This window comes from Porites lutea, chromosome 14 (assembly GCF_958299795.1).
Source record: "Porites lutea chromosome 14, jaPorLute2.1, whole genome shotgun sequence".
NCBI lineage: Eukaryota > Metazoa > Cnidaria > Anthozoa > Scleractinia > Poritidae > Porites > Porites lutea.
The window spans coordinates 5532414-5557665 of NC_133214.1; the positions used below are offsets into that span (position 1 = coordinate 5532414).

A 25252-nucleotide genomic window follows, 5' to 3' on the forward strand; every position below is an offset into this window, starting at 1 on the left:
GCGTTTATTTTGTTATTAATGCTGATTTACTTAGCTGTCACAATATTTAGAATATATCTGATGCAGAGCAAGTTTCTCAGTTTTATGAAATGAGCTGGCACACAAGTCAGCATTGTGAAACTGAATATGAACCTTAAACTATACGTCATTTACGTATATGCAGTGATGTATTTTTGCTAACAATGTTAGTTATTGTAGCTGATGCAGATAAAGTTTTTCCATCTGCATTTTTTAGATAGTCTTATTTAAAAAAAATTAAAGTCGCTATCTGGATTCAGGTCTCTGTTTGGAAATTTGTTCCCTGTGCTGTTCATTAGCAGTGACTAATAACAGTTCAGTGTGTTTACTCTGATTGAACAATATACACTGGTGAATTTTTAATGTTACGATGCAAATTTATCATAAAAAATAGTCGCTCTCTGGAATCAGATCCAGGTTCAAAGCAAATTTGTTGTATGAACTGTTCATTAGCAGTGACTAATAGCAGTTGAGTTTGTTTACTCCGATTGAACAATATACAGTAACGCATTTTTAATACTATGATGCAAATTTATTATAAAAAATAGTCACTCTCTGGAATCAGATCCAGGTTCAAAGCAAATTTGTTGCATAAACTATTCATAAGCAGTGACTAAAAACAGTTCAGTGTGTTTACTCCCATTGTACAATATACAGTGATGAATTCATAATACTACCACCCGGCGTGCAAATTGGTTGTTAAATAATGGTCGCTCTCTGGATTCAGATCCAGGTTCAAAGCAAATTTGTTGCATAAACTGTTCATTAGCAGTGTCTGATAACAGTTCAGTTTGTTTACTCCGATTGAACAGTAAGAAGTGAAGAATTTATGATACTACTGTGCAAAGTCATTTTAACAAAATGGTCGCTTTGTGGATTCAGATCCAGGTTGAGAGTAAATCTGTCGCCTGTACTGTTCATTAGCAGTGACTTATAACAGTCAAATATGTTAAGTAATGTTACTACGGTGGTATGTTTTGTTAAGCTGGTTTACTGAGGTAATATACATGCTTCCTAGTCTAGAGCAAATTTATTAATCCCAAAATATGGCGCAGATTCCGCAAACTCGCAAATTTGACAAATCAGCACTGTACAGAAGGTCAGTGTAAAACACAGACTGCCTTGGGGCCCGTTTCTCGAATGTCCCGGTAACTTTTCGGGCCCGAAATCAAATCTTAAAATCGAAATATAAAGAGTAAAAGCGCGGGTCCTGGCTAGCAACTACTCCATTTTGTTTCATTAACTGATAGTTTTATCATGTCAGATGCAAAACTATTGAAACTTTTATCTTGCATGTAAACAACAACAGCTTTACGGGCCCTGTTAAATTATCGGGACTTTCAAGAAACGGGCCCCTGGTGCGGACCGCGCGGGATCATAGGAAAAGTCTTTATCCTCCCTTATAAATAGAAATATACACATGTAGTTTTAATGTTAGAGATTGCGTTGCTACAACAAGCGACAATTTGTAAAGAAAATTAAAATGTCTTCATAATTTTACGTTAGCGTCTTTTACCAATAAAATCAAGATTTTTTGTCATGAGACCATGTGGGAATATTCGTTCTTTCTTGTGTACAGGTGATAAAACCAGTTACCAAAAAATTTTCGTAGTAATTTTGACTTTGAACGAAACGACCATAAGGGGAACAATTTCTTCGAGGCTTTTTTAACTTGGTAGTAAAATTATGTTTATTTAGCTTCAAGCATTGTGGCCCCACTAAGCTGCGCTTACACCAGCCGTTTTACATTTTGGGTAAATGGCTGTTACCCATGAGGAAGCAACTTCTTCTGTGTGCGACCGATAATCGATTTACCCAAAGTACTAGTGGTGGGAGTATTTGAGGACTTTAAAAAGTGCACAGCCATCTGAAGTAAGAGATTCTAACAACTTCCTATGTTGTTCCGGGGTGGGAGGGGTAGGGGTTTACAACAGGGAGTTTAAGCAACCACGATGGCGACACGGAAGGCGGAGAAAGCGTTAAAATTAGAAAGTAAATTCGCGCTGTTGAAATTTTAATCGCTCTTATTCCATCTACAGTCAAACCCCGCTTTACGCCGGGACACCCGCTTTATACGGACACCTCATTATTACGGACAGTTTGCTGTGTACCTGGGGAAAGAAAGCCCTTACATTTTCTCTAAAGTCAACCCTCTTAATACGGGCACTTCATTATTACTTACAGTTTGCTGTGTCCCTGGGGAAAGAAAGCCCTTACATTTTCTCTAAATTCAACCCGCTTAATACGGACACTTCATTATTACGGACAGTTTGCTGTGTCCCTGCGGAAAGAAAGCCCTTACATTTTCTCTAAAGTCAACCAGCTTAATACGGACACCTCATTATTACGGACAGTTTGCTGTGTCCCTGGGGAAAGAAAGCCCTTACATTTTCTTTAAAGTCAACCCGCTTTATACGGACACCTCATTATTACGGACATAGGAAGAAGCCATTGCGTGACGACACAAAGAACAGCTTGCCGTGTATTCCGTCTATATAATAAAATTTATGAAACATTTGTGACTACTTACAAAACTTCAACATTAACGATAAAAACTGTTTAACTTGTATTTCCCTGGCGGTATATACAGTCAACTGCCTTTATAGCGGACACTCTAGGGACCTTTAGTTAGTGTCCTCTTTAGCGAGAGTCCGTAATAGCGAGAGCTTATTTCAGCTAAATGTCTGTAATTTAGTTTTTCCTTGGATTTAGCTGTTGTCCGTATTATCAGGGTTTCTGCAAGGCGAGAGTTGACTGTCATTTGTTTTTGCTGGGGATTTAGCTGCTGTCCGTATTATCGGGGTGTCCGGTATAGCGGGGTGTCCGCAAGGCGAGAGTTGACTGTGATTTGTTTTTACCGGGGATTTAGCTGCTGTCCGTATTATCGGGGTGTTCGCAAGGCGAGAGTTGACTGTAATCTATTTATGGCGCGGGATTTAGCTGCTGTCCGTATTATCGGGGTGTCCGGTATAGCGGGGTGTCCGCAAGGCGAGAGTTGACTGTAATTTGTTTTTACCGAGGATTTAGCTGCTGTCCGTATTATTGGGGTGTCCGGTATAGCAGGGTGTCCGTAAGGCGAGAGTTGACTGTAATTTGTTTTTACCGGGGATTTAGCTGCTGTCCGTATTATCGGGGTGTTCGCAAGGCGAGAGTTGACTGTAATCTATTTATGGCGCGGGATTTAGCTGCTGTCCGTATTATCGGGGTGTCCGGTATAGCGGGGTGTCCGCAAGGCGAGAGTTGACTGTAATTTGTTTTTACCGAGGATTTAGCTGCTGTCCGTATTATCGGGGTGTCCGTTATAGCAGGGTGTCCGTAAGACGAGAATTGACTGTAATTTGTTTTTACCGGGGATTTAGCTGCTGTCCGTATTATCGGGGTGTCCGGTATAGCGGGGTGTCCGGAAGACGAGAGTTGACTGTAATTTGTTTTTACCGGGGATTTAGCTGCTGTCCGTATTATCGGGGTGTCCGCAAGACGAGAGTTGACTGTAATTTGTTTTTGCCGGGGATTTAGCCGCTGTCCGTGGGGTTTCCGGTATAGCGGGGTGTCCGCAAGGCGAGAGTTGCCCGTATAAGGCTTGAAAAGAGTCCCGCCCGATAGTCCTGGACCAGTACGGATTTTTCTGCTGGGCCTGCAAGTTTTCATACTCGCCAGGCAAGTGATTCTCTCACGAAATCACATTCAATGACTCTGGGCCCCGGGGGGAGGTACTTCAGAGTGTTCGTGTAGGGATGTGGTCTTGGGACCCCGCAACCCTTAGCCTACACCAGACCTTGTTCGGCTAAATTTTGTTGGCCCAAACTAGACAAAACTCCCCAATTTCTCCTAGAGTCGCTATTTTCCAGAATTACTGAGGACGACGCCTTCTTTGCTATTAAACTGAGTTGCGGATGAAGTCAGATTTGCCAATTTCACTTTTTTTGAGTCGTCAATTCCCGGTTTTCCTAGTCTGAACTAAAATCTTCAACCAGTTGATCAGTAGTTTTCTGGAAAACGATACCCTATTCTAGACCAAAACTATTTTATTGTTAGGAAGGGAATTCAATAGCTTGCTGCCATGACAAGAGATAGAATGAAGCCCATTGCTGGTGGTGTTAACTTTTGGCCCCACAGATCCTTATTACAATTTGGAAAAGTGAATAGTGCAACTGTTGTTAAATAAATATTTCGTTTTAGTTTTCATTGCTTACTTTCTTCTTCTTTTTTGTTTTTGTTTTTGTTTTTTCATCCAATCTAAAACTCTTATTCCCCCTAATCCTTGAATATGTAGCGCTGCTAGACGTCGAACGAACATTGAACCGAAGCGAATTCATCCACATAAAATGGACATTTCACTCTTCAAAACATGATTTTTTTCAACTTCGACCAAAGACCAAAAAGTACAAAGGCGATACGCATTAAAGTCCTCCACGAGGAATGAAAAAGGTATTTTTTTTCTACCAATAACTGAAATACTTACAATAAATTCCCCTTTACCGCACTTCCCTTTGACTTCGTGGAATCGCCGCGGACCCGAAAACGAGAAACGGGTTTTCAAGTCTAATCCCAAGCTAATCCCCGCCCAAAGTAACACAAGATTCGAAATAAGGCTAATGCCCCGCCTATCGCGGCACAATACTTGTGCCTAATCCCCGGCTAATCCCCGCATAGTCCTAGGGTTGAGGGGCGGGGATTTATATTAAAGAGATTCAGATTCACGTTTACCAGGAGTCCATCAGCGTTTACCGCAAACGGCAAACGTCAGACTCAAGTTGAGAATTTCTCAGAATAGAAAATAAGCAGATAAAAACAGTTCCGAACGATTCCTATGGTTAAAACTAGCATGAAGCTACTTATTTTTGTGTAGAAGCAATAAAGAGTAAACGGAAAATAAGGGGGAAAACTTGGTCACGTGGTACAAGTTTGGCGTAAACGTGAATCGAATCTCTCTATTGACTGGTGCATTACGCGTGCGCGTGCAAAACTTCGTGTACAAGACTTCTAGACTGGTAAGAATTTCTCTTTTAATCAGTGCCACAATAAAGAGATCTGCGTTTTTTCTCGGGAAAGCTAATTTATAAAAGCAATAGGAAACTTTTTTCCTGTATGTATTTGCATAGTCTGATACTAAACACTCCAGGGGTTGGGAGAATTCTCCACAGTTATGCAAACCGTGAGTTTGCATAACTGTCCCGAATTCTCCCAACCCCTCTCGTGTTTATATCAGGTTATGCAAACCCGGAAGACGTTTTCTATTACTTAAATACAATAAACGTACTGCCCCTCCCCCTCCCCACCCCTGCTTCCCCTAACTCTGAGAATGAGAATGAAAGTTCAAGTTTTTTTTAAGCCCTGAATATGTTGGGAAACCCGCGTTTGTCACAGTCAGTTACACGCAATGCTTTTCCGTTTCCTCCTTCCAACATATAAGTAATCCCTGTGGTGAATTCCCTTGTCGGCACAGTGCGTGATTCCCTTGAAAAACAAGTGCTTGCGTGACGTTCTACGGATCGGGGGGCCCGGCCTGTCATTGATCAAGTTATGATGACAGCAATCTCGTTTCATACCTCGTCTTTTTTAGCCTATCAGACGTTCTTTTTAAAATTAGTCTCCTTCTCAGTTGCTAGCATTGCGTGACTCCGCCAAGACAGAACAAGGTCAAACGGACATCCGGGCGACGCCTCTGCCATATTTGGCAAGATAATCTTGCGAATTATCAACTTCCTTGCTCATCATTTACGTTGCGGAAGGTCCAGCAAAAAAGCCTCGTTTAAGTTAAGCTACTTTGATTTAATATCCGGAGAATGCTTGTTGACCGAATTCTTGATTGATCAGGTAAGTCGTTGCATTCAAACTTGAGAAACTTCTTAATAACATCATCTGTAAGCATGCAAGGGTTTACTCGCTGGACGAAGTTGAAGTTTATTACTTTTAATCCGCCCTGCTTTTAATAATAGAGTTGCGTGTTACATATTAGAACACTGATAGAAGTGCATGTTAAATGATGTTGGTGTTTAAAAGTGCATGTACAGAAACATAAGACACAGTGTTTAAGCACAGGAAACGGAGAACAACCTTGAAAAGACGATGCGCAGCTCTGGCGTAATGTAGACTGTAAACTTCGAAGTGTTTCACAAAAATGATTTCAGAAGGAGAAATTTTAAAGGATGCAAAAATGAGCTTTTCATGCGATTTCCAGACACTCATTCAAAATTAATTTCCTTTGTAAGTTCTTCATGAATATTAACGTTCTTGTAAAAGTAAATAATATTTTCATGATAGCTGATGACGTTGTTTATGGACCACGGGGGAGGGCAGAAACAAAATGAAAGTGGAAGACTCCTGAAACTTTGAGTATCTTAACCCTTTAACTCCTAATAGTGACCACCATCAATTTTCTCCTAACAATATCCATATGTTGCCAAGAAAATGGTTTTGAGAGTTAATAAAATGATCGCTAAAGAGAAAATGCTTCGATCTGTTATCAAATTCTCTCTACTGATTCTTTAAGGAAATGTATGGAGATCAGTTTGGAGAATTTATAGGTGGATATCAGGGCTTAAAGGGGCTATGTCATGCTATTTGCTATCTTTTTAGAAAGCAAAACCTTTTTTGCAGCAAATATTGAAATCCAAAAATAATGGTCCAGTTTTGTTATTTTTTGAGACCTATATTTAGGCGTTGTACAATTGTAACTGTTTCTTGTCCTCTGTTGCAATGGATGGCAAGAATATAATGGACATGGATTGAAACTTGGAAAAGCTGGGCCATTGTTTTCGAGTTTTAATGCTATGCCTGAAAAAATTGCCCAAAAAATATTATGATTGGTGCTACCTGGTAAAATTTGATTCGTGTTTTTTTTAACCCTATGGGAGCATTTTTAAGCTATTATGTAGACTTCTGGCGTTACAATCCACATGCACACATACTTTATCGATGTGTAAAAATCAATACAGACTAACTGCAAATCATGGAGCTGCTAATCAGAACAAAATTGTCTTTATCTTACCTACTCACCGATTCAGCCATAAAGTAAATTATTTAAAATACAAACTACCTGCAAATAGCAGAGTTGGTCTAGGCTGAGGTAAAATGTGGCAAGGAGATATTTTGTTTACACTTCTTTTGTAATACTAAAATATTACTATAAATTATTACAAAAAAGTTAGTAATTTATTTTAGAGACAATTTTAGAATTGGTGTAATTTTTTTTTATCAACCTCTTCCCAGGGTTCTCTCTCCAAGTTCCTCTCTCGAGAAAGAACACTGCTGGTTGCAGCCTACCTGTGACAATGAACTCCTCATAGGGGTTTGGTGAATGTGCAGATGTACTGTCTATGTTTTGCTCAAAAAGAAATTTGTTCATGGAGCAAATAATGAGCTCAAACTCAAAGCAGTTAAATGTCTTTTCAGGCATGTGCTATTTGTTCTGGAAGGCCAAATAACAGAGCAAAGTTTTTTTTATTATTATTATTTATTTGAGACCATTTTTTTGTGAGGATTGCTCTGAAAATTCAAATTTGACCCCAAAGGGCTAAATGCTCACTGTTTTATTAATCAAATAGTGGCTTAATGGAGTTTGCTCATGCAATCTCAGAGAAGATTTGCAACGAAACAATTCAGGAACTATGATATTTTCCTTTTTTCAGAATGTAAATTGCATTACTCTTAATATGCTTGAGGTGATAACGCTTTTGATCTACTGAAGGGTGAGGCTCAAGGTGCATTAAGGTACTTGTATACATGTATATAATTATATGTGTGTATTACCTATAGTAAGACAGTTAGATGTTTGCTAGTTTTAAGTTACTGTGCAGTGGATTAACTTATTGTTAATGAAGGAGGAAAAATGCTCTACTATAGAACTTCTTATTCTCATCCTGAATTGCCCCTTATTTGGGTTGTGAAACCAAATTAGAATTTGAAATTATTTCATGTGTCCCTTCTTTGCCTTTGAATGTTATCGGTTTTCATCAAAGGTGAATATATTCAATTTCAAGCGTAAAGACATGGTCAGCAAAGCCGTACGCACAAAATAATAATCATTTGGTTTGAATCTGTATCGCCAGTTAGTAGAAGTTAGGTAACCTGCAAATGAGTTATACGTGACTCTATTAGGAAATCCTCAAGATCCTGTATATGATTCTTTCCCACTGCAAGTCAGGGGTAACTCAACATCTACACGTTTTCCTAAATGAAAAGACGGCTGATGGTAGCATATGGCTTTGCTTCAAGTTTTCATTCTATTTCTTTAGATTCTCGTAAAAAGAAAGTAAAATGACGCGGGCCTTAATTAATTAATCCATTATTTTTTACAGCCAAATGCTAAAAAATCCACAATGAACCTTAAGGAAATGACCACAAAGAAACTGTGGGACTTTGCCTATTTTGCCCATGGAAAACATGGCCAATTTGGCAGATGATCTTCTAATGAAGTTGAACACTAGCTGATGTGTGCTCTTTGCATCTGTGCACCTAGAAACCAAAATAATTCAGCACTCTGGAGTAATATTACATGATCTCAATTATTCCTCAGTGAAGATCACTGAAATTGTATTTTCAAGTTAAAGCATACTTTTAGGATACTTTTATTACTATACTTTTGTTTTGAATCGATACCAACATATAATATTCTCAGGCTGTCTCTTTAATTTTTTAAGTATACTTATAGTAAAGTACACTTTTCTTTGGGAAAATTTTTTCACCAGCACTGAAGTTTGAAGAAGTATACTTAAAGTACACTTTAATATATGAAGTATAAATGAAATTCATTTGCCGTTAATATGCTCAATTAATTTTATACTTGTTTTGAACTACAAGTGAATTATACTTCTAATACTTTTTTCCCCTGAGAAACACATATATAAGTATACTTGAAGTATACTTACATGTAAAGTATACTTTATTTCTGTGAGGGCACTTCAGATATTGCAAGCACCACACTCAAAACAGGGGCAACCAAACATAAACTGGCCTGTAGTCACAGTTTCTGTTCATAGCAAAGAAATCTGACTTTTAAAACTGAGAAACCTTTTGCTAAATCTTAAAGTGTCTAACATGGCTGTGGTTTAGACAGGTTTGTTGCCCTGTAAACTCCATTAAAAAATTAGTATTCATTATTAAATTATTGTTATTATTATAAATTATGTAATCTCATGCAGAACAACAATTACAGTTAGCTGTATATTTACTAAACTTATTACTCATTTGTGCACAGGGTCTGAAAGGTACATGTAGTTAATTACCAACTTGTGAGGCAAGGCTCTCCTGTGATGTCCAGGCTTAAAAAGGTAATTAAGGGTACTTCCTATTCAAAGGGTACTTTAGGTTTTTGTTTTTACTGTTAAATTTCTTTGTCCTAAACCTGATTCTTAACCTGTTGTGGTTAACTGCTAGATGCAGATAATTGTTAATTTAGCGTAAATACAACAAGTAGGCGGAGAATCAAACAGCCAAGGATTTCTTTTGGTTCTAGTTTTCTTCTATTTTCCTATGAAAGTAGCCGGGGGCCGCGTTCATAGTAGCCGGGGAAATCCCCAGCCCCAGCCCCAGCCCCCGCTCCTTAATGACAGCCCTGTTAATTTCCCACTCTTTTGCCTATGAAAGCACTGAGCATCTGACAGGATGTGGAAAAAAATATATATGAAAATTTTGTGGCAATGTTAAGACATACTACGCAGAAAATAGCCTCACACTGTAAATTGATTTGCAGTCAAATTGACAAAACTGTGAGTTCCACTAAAATTTCTGCAATGCTATTATGCTGCAAGAAAAAAATTCAATCAGGGGTGAGCAACTAATTGATGCAAGAAACAACAATTTTATTTTATTTTTATTTTTTTATCTGATCCGAGTTGGTCCGAGTCAATCCGAGTTGATCCGACCCGGACTAGCGGTCCGAGTTGATCCGGTCAGACTTTTGTACCTGCCTCTACACAACAGCTATTCTCGCCCATGAGCTTGAAGTACCTGTGCTGCTACTGGATCTTAGTTTGAATTTGCAAAGTTACTCAGGCGTTTCTCACTGGAATCAAATGCTGAGTAGACTGAGTTTGTTATTCTTTAGAGCAGAAATTTTCTTCTTATGTGAGAAAAGTTAGAAGATTACTCAAAGCCCAAACAAATTAAGGTTTTAGTTTCTCGCAACAATTGATTATTGAGAGTATAGTCAGCAAATTACTTAATTACTTCAGGCCTGGTTCCGGTTTGATGAGTCTCGCAGGAATCGAGAGGCAATCAAGAATCATTTTTTTTGTCAACTTACTTTTGAATGGTACTGTACAACAGATTTATTATTCCCCTTAGAAAAATAGTTTGTTTGAGTAGCCTGTGCTTCTGTGATGACTCAGTAGACTGTGATATTAGCCCTGCTTACCAAATTTTTTGGAACCCTGTGCTAATGATTTTGTCCAAACAAAATCTGAGTAACAACAACACTAGTTTCTGTTCCCATTGATGTTTTTTAACCATTTTCACTTCAAATGAAACAGTGTGTTTTGGTCAATGTTTAGACAAAAAACTGGATCATTTAAATTTTATCCCTCTGAGAAAGAAATTCAGCTTAAACTCATCAGCAAAGATGAACTTGGGGGGAGGTGCCCAAAAGAACCAAAGCCGAGAGCAATGCGTAACCGTGACAGACCTGCATGTGAGTGGCAACCACCCGGGCACTGGTACGCTGCTTACCAGTGGAACCTAGAATACCTTTGGGCAGCGAAGGGAGCAAAACAGACCAAGAAGCACAAGCAACAAGAAGCAATGCAAACATAATGGACTGACCTCAGCTGAAAAGCTGTAAAACCCAATGGTTCCTTCGTAACCCTAGAGCGCCCCTCAAAATCACAAGTGAGAGACTACTCGCCAGCATTATCTCAAGTTTAACTCAGTAATTTTGTTACCTCTGCATCCTGCGTCCCCAAGAATCCCCAAAGACGCAAAATAATTCATGTCGTGTGTCCTTTAGGATGCAAAGATCAGTAATCGAACGTGTGTTTGTAGAAATATCCCTTTCTTGTAATTTCTGTGGCAGTTATTATAGCCGTTGTTTAACAATGTGAATTATTTCTTTTATAGCATTTGTTGTGCTTAAAAAGAGAAGGACTATATTTTAATTTCAGCATACTGTAATACAGAGTTTTGGAGTCTGTCTTCAGATTAACTGTCTGGTTTCAATCAAAAGGCCCAAGCATTTCATCTTCAGACTCGTTTCTTTTTTTTTTAACTGGGACTCATTGGTTCCAGCTGGACTGGGAATCCTGATTTTTCACAAGATGGGTCCTGCAGGACTCACCATAACTATTTGTAACAAAGTCACAGTTAACTTAGCCTAAATTTCATTAAGCCACAATAGTCATTTATTTTTTCCATTGCAAGTTTGGCAACTTTGTTGGTTTTATGCAGGAAATTTCTCCAAATATGCAGAACATGCAGACAACAGAGAATTATGTGGACGTTCCACACCACTGCATCCTTTCTGTTTAATTTTAAAGTGTTCTTGTATATGATATTAATGGGTACATATGCAAACCAAAGAAAGTAAAAGTTAAACACATCCCACAATTTTAGTACATTGTATTGTATTGTTGTTATAAATTTTGTTTTTTGAAAATTGAATTGCTATAATATTTTCCTTTTTAGGATTTATCCTTTACTAGCTTGGCTTCTACATCACAGGAAGGCCATGAAAGCAATACTAGTTCCACTTCCAGCAGGAAATTGAGAGTAACTCTGTTAAGCAGTGAATGGAGGTCAACAAAAGGAGGCTTGTCAACCATCAACCGAGAGCTGGCCATTCAGTTAGCAAAACATCCCAGAGTGGAGGTCAGTGTTTATCTCCCTGAGTGCAGTGAAGAAGATAAACAAGTGGCTGCAAGTCACAATGTTCATCTCATTGAAGCAGAAGAAATGGCAGGTTATGACCCGGTTGACTGGTTGTCCTTTCTACCAGAAGACCATGTTGTGGACTGTGTGATAGGACATGGGGCCGTTCTTGGCCGGCAAGTGCAGGGTATAAAACGTGATCGTCCTCACTGTAAGTGGATTCAGGTCATCCACACTGCTCCAGAAGAACTTGGAATATACAAAGGATATGAAAAATGCATTTCCAGAGGAGAGAAGAAGCACCAAGTGGAGGTTGAACTCTGCAAATTAGCTGATCAAGTTGTAGCAGTTGGACCCAAGCTGGCTGAAGCTTTTTCAGGTTATCTTTGTCCATCCGGAAAGGATCAACATGTTTTCAAACTTACGCCAGGCATTTTCTCCGAGTTTTCTGCTGTTAATCAAGCCACTGAAGAAAGAAACTCATTCAGTGTTTTAGTGTTTGGGCGTGGCGATAATGAAGACTTCCAGCTAAAAGGATATGACATTGCTTCCCAAGCCATTGCTGAGTTGGAAGACATGACTTACAAACTTGTATTTGTAGGAGCAGCAAGTGGTGAAGAAGAGAAAGTAGCAGAAATGTTACTCCAGCAAGGCATTGACCGCAGTCAACTCAGGGTGCGTTGTTTTAATGAAAGCAGGGAGAAGCTAGCGGAATTATTTTGTGAAGTAGATCTTGCTGTAATGCCATCATGAACTGAGGGCTTTGGTCTAACTGCCCTTGAGGCTTTATCTGCTGGTCTGCCTGTGCTGGTCAGTGGGAACTCTGGATTTGGAGAAGCTTTGAGGAAAGTTCCACATGGTTCAAGCTGTGTGGTAGAGTCAGAAGATCCTAAAGATTGGGCAAATGCGATCAAAGCTGTCCGTCAGAAAGGCAGGGAGATGTGTCTTGGAGAGTCTGAAGTGGTGCATGGAGCATATTCAAAAAAGTACAACTGGAAGAAACAGTGCGATGAACTAATAGAAAGGATGATCGAGATGAGTGTCACTGAAGCAGGTAAGAAGTGCACCTGTATAGTTACTCACTAAAATATGCATTTATCATAAGATGGCTAAACTGAATTATTCATAAAGTGTGTGTACATGTGTATAAAGGCAAAGACTTTCCAGCAGTCTTCTCAGAAAGGCTCTTTTGTACCCTGAAACATGGCAGGTCCAAAGGTTTTACTGGTTTTATGTTTCTCACATGAGTATAAATCGTCAGGGTGGATAGTCAAGCCACTCACAAAATTTGAGACCATTCTTAATTAGGGTGTGCCACTGGTCCCTGGCTCCCCCACACCGTAATCAAGGCTGTACTCTAAGCAGAACAGTTAAAAGGAGCCTGGTGCTCTGAACTTGTAAAATCTAGGGAGCTCAGCATAATTATGATTTGTATGAAAAAACTAAGATGTTCTTGTTGCACCAAGAGAAAATATTGGGCACCAAGGCCACCGGGCTCTGCTAGAGCACAGCCCTGGTAATCATCTGGGCCCAGTTTCTGAAAGGCTGATTAGTGCTTATCCAGGATTAAAATTTCATTCTATTTTTTTATTTTGCCTTCCTAGGTGCTAATTAGGGTAACATTTTGTGATATCACTACTGTTTTTCAGAGTAAAGGCTCAACAGTAATTGTAACCTTGAGTTACTTGTTGTTTAAGACAAGAAAACCTTGCTCAAAGTTTGGCATAATCCGATCCTGGGTTAAACTTAATCATCTTTCGAGGAACCGGGTCATGGCTCTTACTGCACCAGTGATTTATTTTGCAGCCGTGCACCCACATGAATTGTACACACTTCACATTAGGCTGGTGTAACAGCCTGCAAAACTGGATTTTCCAAAATCTTTTATAATTATCATGACTTTTGAACCAGCTTTGAGTATTTTATTTTTTCATTTCTGTCTCTTCCTTACATCAGAGGGCAGTGATGTTGAGCTTACCACTGGTCTCCATTTTTCTTCCGCGGATGCTCCAAGCACCTCAAATAACCATAGTAAGGACCCTCCTGAACTGGATAAAGTTCTTCCCTCCTTTGCTGATGTTAAAGCAGTAACCAAACCATCAAAAGATGCCGATCTTCCTGTTGATATTCTGTTACTTACAGTTACAAACTGTGAGTTCTTAGCTTGTTACAGTGAGCTAAAAAACCCCTACAAATGTTGGTTTGATGGTCTTGGCTATGTTTACTTTTCTGATGTGGGTGAAAGTCAAGAGGAGCTGAAAGTTGCTTTACTAAGATGTTACAGAAATGGTATTGGTCCTGGTGGTGCTCTTGTATCTGTAAAGAATGCTGCCTCTGTGCTAAGACCCAAAGCAGTCATTTCAGTAGGAACATGTAGTGGCCTCAACCCTGCAAAATCCAAGTTAGGAGATGTTGTTGTATCTGCCAAAATAGCAACATATGCATCAAAGGTAGTGACCAGCAATCAAGAGCAGTCAACTGGTATGAGAAGTTATGTGAGCAAACGCTTCCTAGATGTCATTAAGAATTGCGCTGATGGCTGGCAAGCACCTCTGAAAGACCTGGCTAAAGCTCAGCAAGTTCAAGTTTATACTGATGCTGAGTTTGTGAGTGGGCCAGAACAAGTCAGGGCTCAGTGGCGGCATGATCAACTTGCTGAAACCAATCCTCAGGCAATGGCAATTGAAAATGAAGGAGAAGGTGAGTTGACTGTTTTTAAGCTGCCAGTCTTTATTAGAAGATGCTGTGTTTCTTTGGTTTGTTTTCAAATAATATCAGCATCATATAAGAGAAAGTGTAACAGAAATGGAAATAATCCATCTGCAAGTAAAATGTAATCACATACAGGATTTCAGTGTTTCCTTATGGCAAGGTAGTTTGACCAATGTTATATTATTTTAAATAGATCTGTCTATTCATACATATGTATGCCATTTCTTTTTTACAGGTTTGTTTACAGCAGCGTTTGACTGTCAAATTGAGTGGTTAATTGTAAAAGGGATAGCTGATTATGCAGATGGTTCTCAGTTGGCTGCAGAGAGTTGGTCTTCCTGTGCTAGTGCAATGGCAGCATCTGTTGTTACCCACATTTTGAATGATCCTTGTGTTTTTCATTCATGGCCTCATTACCAAGGTAATAACACTTGAATAAATCATTTTGCATGTGGTTTATTGTTCTTACTATTTTATTTTTGCTGTTTTTGAACCAGGGTAAGGCTTGCACTGCCTAATAATATTACAGTATACTGCAAGTTGTCCCACCCAAATTTTGTTATGGTTCATAATTGGAGCAAAATAAGAGCTCATTTGAAACATTATTTTACTATACATGTTGTGTTACTCTTTGATTCAGTGGTGTTTGTTCTCAGTTAGTAAACAGGCCAGATTCCTAAAATAAGTCATTTTCTGGTGTACACTATCAAACACTGATTCACACCAACTTAGGTGAAGACTTGTGCATAGGTTGTTGAAATAACAGTCACTGTCAACAGTGCTTTTGAGGACAATTATTCTCGTGGAAGAATGATATTTAACCTGCGTTGTACTTAAATGAAACTACAACATTCACATGGCTATCTTTCATTTCTGACATACATGTAAATCACAACTCAGAGTACACACAAGCCTGAAGTATATTAGCTTCTGCTTAACGGCATGTTATTTCTGTATTTTTTACATTAAAGTGAGCAATCTTTTTTTATTGCAGATTTATCACAGCAGTGCTCTGCCAGCAGATCAAAGGAACAGTTACCTTGTCCTCCAGGTACTGATGACATTGAAAAACTCATTAATAATTCATAAAGAAAAACAAAAGAAATTAATAAGTAGGTTGAGTATGATCGTCCGGGTGAACGTCCGGGTGAACGTATATACTGTTGTATTGTCGACCTGTGCTGTAGTCATCTTCAAAGTCAAAGTGAGTTGTATCACGTCAGTTGATAGTATTATACTCTGGTTATTGATCTGATTGGTCAATTAAGTTGCGATGGTATGGGTCGTCTGTCAGTTAAGCCGTGACGTCATTGGCTATGAAGACTCGTAATCAGTAATTGGTGCGTTTCAATCCGTCTATTTGCATGTCACAGTTAAACAGTTGTTTATTGTCAGTCAAATAAGTTGTCAGTTGTCCAGTCGTTCTCTCGTAGTTAGTTTTGCTTGAGTCCATCAATAAGTCATCTGTGCGGTGCCAGTAACTGTTGACTACTATTCAGTGGCGTTTGTTCTAAGTTAGTAAACCAGCTTTCTAAAGTGAGTCGTTGATAATAGTATCAACTGACCTGATACAACTCACTTTGACTCTGAAGATGACCAGTGGCAGATCCAGACCTTCAGATAAGGGGCGGGGGCGGTCATCCAGACCCTGAGATAAGGGTGGGGGGGCGGTCTCCAATTTTTTTTTTTGGTCGAAAAATAAGGGGGGGGGGCAGGCCCCACAGGCTCCTCCCCTGGATCCGCCACTGATGACTACAGGTTGTTGAAACGTCAGTCACTGTCAACAAAAACAGTCCTATTCAGGACTACATTCAACCAGACGATCATACTAAACCTTTTTATGAAATGACTCCTGGGTTCAAACCTTTCACAAAAGAACTTAATGTTCAATGAGTGTCATTACATCTGATAAAGACATGGCTAAACTTTTGCCCAGTCCCTAGGCCTCATTATTTCGCGCGGCCAAACCCTTTTGGGTCATGTGGTCCACCCCTTCGCCTCAAATACGTCACCGAAGTGAATTGACTGAGAGGGACTGGGAAAACACCATGTAGGGACTAGGCAAGCTAAACTTTGTGTCCAGTTTCTTAGACCAAAATAACCCCAAATCTAAATATACATACATACTGCGTGCTGTTGATGATAACAAGTCGGTTATACTCCTTCTTCTCGACTTGTCTGCAGCCTTTGATACGGTTGACCATTTGATACTATTATCTAGACTCTCCCATCGTTTTGGTATAAAGGGTAATGCCCTTGCATGGTTTGATTCGTATCTTAAATCTCGCAAACAGTTTGTGTAAATTGAAGATTGTCAATCATCACAACGTTGTTTAGCACATGGGGTGCCTCAAGGATCTGTGTTAGGTCCCTTGCTGTATTCATTATATACATCTCCGATTGCTGATATTATCAATCTTCATAATCTACAGTACCATTTGTATGCTGATGATTCTCAACTTTACATTTCTTTTAAAACTGACTGCTTTGCTGACCTCGCTCAAGCTAAGTCATCTGTTGAGCTATGTGTCAAAGATATTGACTGGTGGATGACAAACAACATGCTAAAGCTCAATCAGGAGAAAACTGAACTGATTGTAATTAGTTCAAAATTTCGCCCAAAGCCTGCCATTTCATATGTGTCAGTTGCTGATGAACAAAATTAATACTCCCCAAATCTTCAGCTAGGAATCTCGGTGTCATATTTGATGAATGCTGTAATGTGGTGGAACATGTAAATAAGATCTGCAAAACGTCGTACTACCACTTAAGGAACATTTCTAAAATTAGGAAGTACCTCACTGAGGAAACTACGGAAATTCTTGTTCATACGTTTGTTACTTCTAAACTAGACTATTGTAACTCTTTATTGTATGGCCTCCCTAAGCATATGATAGGTAGTTTGCAGTCTGTGCAAAACACGGCTGCTCGTATCGTTACTTTAACCAAGAAATTCGATCATATCACCCCTGTATTGATTCAACTGCATTGGTTACCTGTTCACTTTCGGATTCTTTTTAAAGTTTTATTGTTAGTTTATAAGGCGCTAAATGGTATGGCACCATGATATATCACGAAATTACTTAGTTATCGTACATGTTCACGTACGCTACGCTCTACTGATCAAAAACTTCTGGCAGTTCCGAAGTCAAGACTTAAAACATACGGAGACAGGGCCTTTTCCGTTGCTGCACCTAAACTCTGGAATGAGCTGCCATTAGATCTTAGAAGTTTAGTTACAATTAATTTATTCAAGAAACACTTAAAGACCGATCTTTTTAAAAAAGCATATAATGTTTAACTTTTTGATAATTTAGAATAGGATTTATTGTGATATTTTTATAAATAAGACTGCTAATAGGTTTTTAATTTATTCATATTTTATTACCAGTGGGATCTTTTTAATTATTTTAATATTATGAATTGTAAAGCGCTTTGGTCAATTAGTGGAGTTAGCGCTATATAAATTATGTTATGTTATGTTACGTTATATTAGTGCAAGAATGAGTTGATCTATATCAGAGATTTTGAAGCCGTTCAAAAAACTTGCAGTCGCGTATTATCAGGTTTCAAATCTCTCAGCTTCGTCTCTAGTTTTTAAACCTGATAATACACTCTTGCTCGTTTTTTTAAAAGTACTAATGATTGCATGTACGAGCTAGCCAGCACATCACAGCTGGTCTGAAATGCATTTTCCACATTTTCTCCTCCCTCCTTTTTTCCCGTTTGTCATGGTTTTTGGAAACTGTTATGTAGTTTGTTGTACAATATATAGCTAGTATAATCTGGACAAAATTCCAGTCATAGATTCCAACACAGTTAAGGGAATCATGCTCCCGTCCACACCTCTTATAACAAAAAAATTATTTCTCAAGTTCTTATAATATATAAGTATTTTTCCATTGACCAAAGTGTTCCATTCAGACTCCTTTCCCCACCTATTTAGATCTCCCTTTTTAAGGAGGCAGCGTGACCGAGCGGGAAGAGTGCTGGACGGTGCTGCACCACTCGTTTCAAGTCCCACCCTTTTCGCTAGATGGATTTTTTCACGGTAGTCCCAAATGCAAATCTCAGCAACGCTTGTAAGATGCCTCTGCCATTTACTGAGGATTCTTTGTCTTGACTTGTTACGTTTAATTGATGTAGTAGTTTCAGTCATTTGCTCTTCCTTCTTGCCCTAATGTGCTATAAATACTGACGAGGGAAAAAAATCGTTTTTTATAGTGTAGCAACTTCACTGAACTTATACTTGTGAAATAAATTAGCCTTATCCACCCTTAACTTACGGAGTCTTAGTAACGGAATTACATTCCAAAACAAAAGCAACAACACAGTTGGCTATTAACGGATTAATAGTAATTGCATTTTTGCATACATGTATGCATATTGCGTACAGCATTGAATCCTCTTTCCTATCCACCACCTGACTTCCACCAGTGGCCACTGGGGAAAGAGGACATTAAGTTTAAATTGCCTACGGCTTAGGCATCAACATCTCCTCATAGAGATCAGATCACTTCTGTTTTTCATTGACTTGACTGCAGCTAACCCCCACCCCCCCCCCCCAAAAAAAAAACAACAACCCTTGCAACTAACTCCTACTGCTTAGTGTATTTGATAGGATAGAATAAACTCTTCCACGTTTTTTTTTTTTTTAACTTTTAATAAAGAGCAGTAAAAAAATATCCATCGACACTGCTGGAAAAAAGGGCTTAAAATAAGGTAACTTAACTAAGTTTAAAGGTGACACGTCCGAAGAGAGCAAAGATATTGCGCCACAAAGTCTTGAAATTTTACAGACATTTCTATGGTGGGGGGCACGAACTTGCCCCCCCCCCCCCCCCCTCTCCCTCTCCCATCCCCACCATACAAGCGTTTGTAAAATTCCGCGGTTTTGCGAGTTATATCTTTCGTTAGTTTTCAACAAATCACTTTCAAACTTGGCATTTGTACTGATCTTAAGGCGTTCTTTCCAGTCGTGTTTATGGATTTTCGCTAACTGGTTCCAGTCAAAAGTTATACCGAGAAACCGTGGAAGGGTCTTTATTGTTGAGATATTTACTTTTTTGTTAACAGATGCTACAACTACTTTTTTGGAGTGGAGTCAGAATCAGCTGTGCTCATTTTACAACAGTACCGTGAGCCAGTTAATGATTACTCCGTGGGACCGAGGTAATACCATGGACATTGATGAGGTGCATGTACAGTTAACACTGCTAAGAGATGACAGAAAACTTGCTGGAACAACAAAAGAAAGGCTTAAAGATTACAGCGAGATATTTGCAGGGCATGGTCATCATCTAATTCCTAAGAGAATTTTAGCGTACGGGAGGCCAGGAATAGGAAAGTCGACATTCACAAAGAAACTTGCCGTGGATTGGTCACGCGGCAACAAAGAAATACTAAAGAAGTTTGCTGTTGTACTTTTAATCAAACTCCGAGATGTTTGCAACACGAAAGACTTCTGTTCCATGCTAGAAAAAGCCGAACTATTGTCTGCCGATGACTCTGTGGTATTTAGTCAGTTGTATGATTACATTCGAGGTAACCAAGAGGAAGTCCTACTTATTTTAGACGGCTATGATGAATACAGTGCCGAAAAATCATCGCCAGTTCATCTGATTTGGAAAGGCAGTCAATTGAGAGATTGCACCCTTCTTGTGACAACACGACCGCTGAAAAAAGATGAGTTAAGACCAGGAAGTCATGCTCAGTTTGAAATTTGTGGGTTTGATGATTGGCAAGTTGAAAAGTTTGCTTTCAAGTTTCTTCGCGACAAAACAGAAGTAAACAACTTTACAGAATTTCTGTATGAACGCGACCTGTGGGGCTTGGCGGAAATACCACTCCTACTGTTAATGTTGGTTCTAAGCTGGAAGAAATATCAAGGATCATTAACATCCCGCTCAGACCTGTATTACAAATTTTGCCAGACGCTGCTTGACCACGTTACCGCCAAAACATCAGATGAGACACTTAGAAGCATGGATGAATACAGAGAAGACCTCGTGAAGTTGGGGGAACTTGCCTGGCAGGCACTTTTAAATGACTGTCTTTATTTCAAGCTTAGCAAAGTGCCTGAGGACATTCGGCTATTCCTCGAAAAGTTTATCGATTTTGGCTTTCTTCAGACTTCTAACCTTTCAGACTCTCCTCATCCTGAGAAACTGGCGTTCTTTCTTCATAAATCGGTTCAAGAATTCCTTTCCGCCTGGTTTTTAGTTCGTGATTTAAAAAATGCCAAGGAACCCTTCAATTCTCTGTCTAAAGTCGACTCATTTGAACGTTTCATGGAGCTATCTGAAGTTTTCAAATTTGTTTCGGAGTTGTCATCAGAAGCTACCGTTGCCGTTTTTAGCCATCTAAAGATGATAGGAGAAAAAGAAGGTCTGACTGATTACAACTTTTGTGAAAACCCCTCTATTGAGGAGCTCACTGAAGAACAAGGAAAGTTTTATCGTATTAGTCCCCATCTTTTTTTTTCTTGCCCTGCTTCAGATAGGAAAAATGTCTATCCTTCATTTCTGCAATGCGTTAATGGTCTTTTATTGATAGAGGACGAACAACTGCCTAAAGTTTCCAGCGAACATTGCCTGAGATCAACAAATTTCCATAAACCAGATTATGTATTTTTTGATGTAGGGGATTACTTGGTAGAGTCGGATGATCGAGTGTTCTCTGTCATTTCCGATTTGGACCCTGTTCTTGTGACATGTTCTGGTGACGTAATATCCCTCAATAGGTGGCCTTTTGACTATTTCATTAAGAAAGTTGGACATCGATTTGTGTTGTATGCAACTGTGATTATATCCGTGCCCACTGAACTGCTTACATCAGCATCAGAGTCCTCTCTTCAAGAGCCTGATCACAAGTTACAGAATCATAATGTTTGCAACTCGTTGCAGTTAACTGAGAAAACATCTGACCAGACTCTGACACACTCTCTGTCATATTTGAGAGAGACTGATATTATTGTGGATATTGATGAGGACCCAAAACTTGTCACTTTACTGAATAATCTTCACCATGTGCCTCGACTATCTAAGCTTGGGTTAGTTGGTGTTGGTATGGGGAATCAAGAGTGTCAATTACTTGCCACTGCTTTAAAGTATGTTGATAAGTTACGTATTCTACAGTTACCACGAAACTCACTCGGTCACTGGATAAGTGAGCTTGCCAAACACCTGCACAATGTACCTCATCTGAAAGAGCTGGACCTGAGGGATACACAGATGGGTGAAGAGGAAGTTACAGCTTTAGCCCATAGTTTAAAGAATGTCACTCAGCTGAGTAAACTTGACTTATCAAACAACCCACTCGGTCACGGAGTAAGTGAGCTTGCCAAACATCTGCACAGTGTGCCTGATCTGGAACACCTGCACCTGAATGATACACAGATGGGTGAAGAGGAAGTCACAGCTTTAGTCCGTGCACTCGTGTACCTACCAGAACTGTTCTTCCTTTACTTTGACAAAAATCCGCTGGGCCGCGGAGTGACTGAACTAATCAAGTGTTTCAGAACTAATCCTCGGCGTTTCGATCTCGATCTCTGTATGGTTCAACTGACAAAGGAAGAAGCGACTGAGCTGTGCACTTTAGCAAATGAAAGGGACAGCTTCTTGTCCACAGATTATCATGTAAGTTTCTCTTTTGTTATTTGCATTATTAATGCTCGTAATACCCAGGAACGTCCTGGTAGACGAAAAGGAAGCGTTCTTCAAAGGAGCTGTGTCGCCATTCGCATCCATACCAAAAAAGACACACTGATTTTTGTAAAAGAAAACTTGTCGAATAGTGGTCCAGTCGTTACAACAATTGCCAATGTATTTTGTCTGTCTTTAGATGTCCCGCAGTGTGGAATAGATTGCAATCATACTCCATTAATAATATTACTACGTCAGTGGACAAATATGGATTTCAAGATCAAACTCAAGTTCTGTTAAAAGACCACTATATCAGTCCACTAAAATTATAGTGATAAGTGTCTGTGTTGGCTTTAATAGATGGCCAGGATGGAAGTGGATTACACTTTGAAAAGTTTTGACTTCTTTTTTTGATTTCTTTACCATTTCTTTACAAAAAAATAAATGCGGTTTCTTCTTGGTTATAGAATACTATTGAAATCTTGCTCTTGTATTGCAACGGTTAATCGTGTTCCTTGACGTTAAATCTCGGGAAGACGCGTAGCGATGCGTTGAATAAAAAGGACGGTAAACGGTGGGCAATTCTTATACTTGACGTTCGGTCGGGGGAAGAGCAAAGAGAGCAATCATTTGGCTGCGGTGCAAATCTACATAGAAAAATATGGCAGATCGAGCTGAGGTACAGGATCGTTGAAATCACTGGGGAAAACCTATTTTAGATATGTTTTTTTTTTCTTTAGCCTTGTCGTTAACTCAACCTTGTATTTACCATATGGAAAGTGAAGCTGCTAGTAAACACTTTTAAGAAAACACTTTTAAGAATTACTCTAGATTATTACACTTAATATTTACGCTTCATAAACAATAGCGGGAAGTTTTTATAATTCTTAAAGAGCGTTTTTTAGTTTCCTATAAAGCAATACGTTTGCTGAGGGATTAGCTCAGCGAAGTATCAACTTACGAAATGTCAAAATTTAAATAGCTATTAGACATTTGATAACTTCCCGAAATCAACAATCTATTATTGTATTTTCGAAGGATTGTAATTTAGCTTGGTAGCATTTACCTTACCTTCTGCTGACCGTTCCAAAAATTTTTAAGGTGAAGTGGGGACTTAAAAATCTTGAGCAGCTAATGTGTAGTTCCAAAAAATATCCATCCCCCCACGCAGGGCACTTTTGTTTTAGACCCCCCACGTCACCCCCCCCCCCTCCCGGGGCTTGTCATACCCCCTCACCCCCACCCCCTGGAATTTCCGTAATATTCCAACTTGGTTTGGTACCCCCTGGAAAGAATATTTCCGTCGAAAATGCTAATTATCCATGCGATGAAAAGAGAAAAAAATCTTTTTTTTTATGTTAATACAGTGTCAAATAATCTGAATTTTGTAAGTGTAGAGGTCTTTCTTAGTTAATTATTATCGGCAGCCAGGGAGGCGGTACGACGGCAATCGTGTTACCTAAACTATCGTACAAGCCATGAAAAAAGCACTCAGCCGACCAAATCATCGATGAAATTAACAGTAAAATAACTGATAGCTTGCTCATCAGTCTTAGTCGGAGTCCTCGGAAAAAAGACTCGAGAGGCCATTCCTCATCCCCTCGGAAATTACCCCTTTTTGGACCCCCACGCCCTCTCCTCTGAATTTCCGTTGCTCTCCGTTGGGAGGGGGGGGGGGCGGGGGGGGAAATGGATATTTTCTGGAACTACACAATTTTACTAGTAAAGCAAGGCACACGTTTGCTTAAGTTTCAACCAATGCACTGTACTGTACCGTGTATTTCAAGCCAACGTTTGGCATGTTGTGGTTTGTTTTGCCTTAACTAGCATTTTTTAATACTCCATGGAAAATCAGTAGAGCGCTTTACTGTAACAGCGGGAGGTCGCGGGTTTGATTACCGTGACTGTGCTAATTCTTAAGAACACTAAGTAGTGAAGGCACCGCCTTTCTCCTGCGTTGCTCCAATCACGTAGAACTGTCGGTCCCATCTCAGGTAGAAGACGTAAAAACTGTGTCCCCAGCTAGTAAAGTGGAACCTCGACATGACGAAGGGCCAAAGGACTAGCAAAATTATTTTGTTCGTTTTAACGAGGTTTCGTTTTATGGAGGTTCTTTTTTATCTATTTCGTTATCACTGGGGTAAAGAAAATCGTTCGTCATACGGAGGACTTCGTTATATCGAGGTTCCACTGTACTTCCGTGCAAACTACATTCACACTTTAAGTTAAGTAGGGTAATGATATAGGGCGGACTGGCAAAGTTTTCGATTCTTTCATCGCATTTGCTACTTTGCACAAAGAGCCTGTCTACTTTTTTGACCAATAGCGGCTTTTCAATTCTCTCGCGAGAAGATCAGGACAAAACAAATAATTTCTCTGTTTACAAAGATTTCCATTTAGAAGGACGAATACACGTGTGCGTTTCGTTAAAGTAATGACGTTTTGGTTCACGCTGTGGTGGATAGGTCATTAGAGACATGTCATTGTAGTAGCAAAACAATCATGGCCACAATTTGCGCGATAACACGAACTAACTTAACGTTATGTTTAATCCGTTGTTTTTTTTTCTTCATCATTAGTACAACAGGAGGGATATTTTCGATGACGGGCCTAGGCATCGGCTACTTACAGAGGCAGAACTACAAGAAAAGGGAGTCACATTTGATGAAGAGTGAAAACGGTTATCCTGCTCACCACACCAAAAGCGTGAAGAGACCTGGACACTAAACGAACCACCACCAACTGCCAACAGTCATTTAGGTATTCCCGTATTTAAAGTTTCCCTTTGGTATCCCTTCAATTTTTGCATCCCCGCATTTTGGGTGCCCCCTAATTTAAGTATCCTCGCATTTTGGGTACCCCCTAATTTTAGTATCCTCGCATTTTGGGTACCCCCTAATTTTAGTATCCTCACATTTTGGGTACCCCTTAAGTTTAGTATCCTCGCAATTTGGGTACCCCTTAAGTTTAGTATCCTCGCAATTTGGGTACCCCTTAATTTTAGTATCCTCACATTTTGGGTACCCCTTAAGTTTAGTATCCTCGCATTTTAGGTACCCCTTAATTTTAGTATCCCA

General features: G+C 39.4%; 3 protein-coding genes across 4 annotated transcripts in view; all 3 read left to right on the plus strand.

Moving 5' to 3' along the window:
* Window positions 1-25252, plus strand: part of LOC140924635 (NLR family CARD domain-containing protein 4-like) — a 388290-nt gene that overhangs the window by 99800 nt on the left and 263238 nt on the right. The window lies entirely within an intron of this gene.
* Window positions 5717-12868, plus strand: LOC140924663 (uncharacterized). Its single transcript, XM_073374694.1, has 4 exons — window positions 5717-5835; window positions 7650-7731; window positions 9218-9290; window positions 11638-12868. The coding sequence occupies exons 3-4, from the start codon at window positions 9273-9275 to the stop codon at window positions 12571-12573; spliced, it is 954 nt and encodes a 317-aa protein (XP_073230795.1). The 5' UTR covers window positions 5717-5835; window positions 7650-7731; window positions 9218-9272; the 3' UTR covers window positions 12574-12868.
* Window positions 12760-24850, plus strand: LOC140925040 (NLR family CARD domain-containing protein 4-like). Its single transcript, XM_073375000.1, has 6 exons — window positions 12760-12874; window positions 13777-14520; window positions 14768-14953; window positions 15527-15583; window positions 19609-22169; window positions 24755-24850. The coding sequence occupies exons 1-6, from the start codon at window positions 12760-12762 to the stop codon at window positions 24848-24850; spliced, it is 3759 nt and encodes a 1252-aa protein (XP_073231101.1).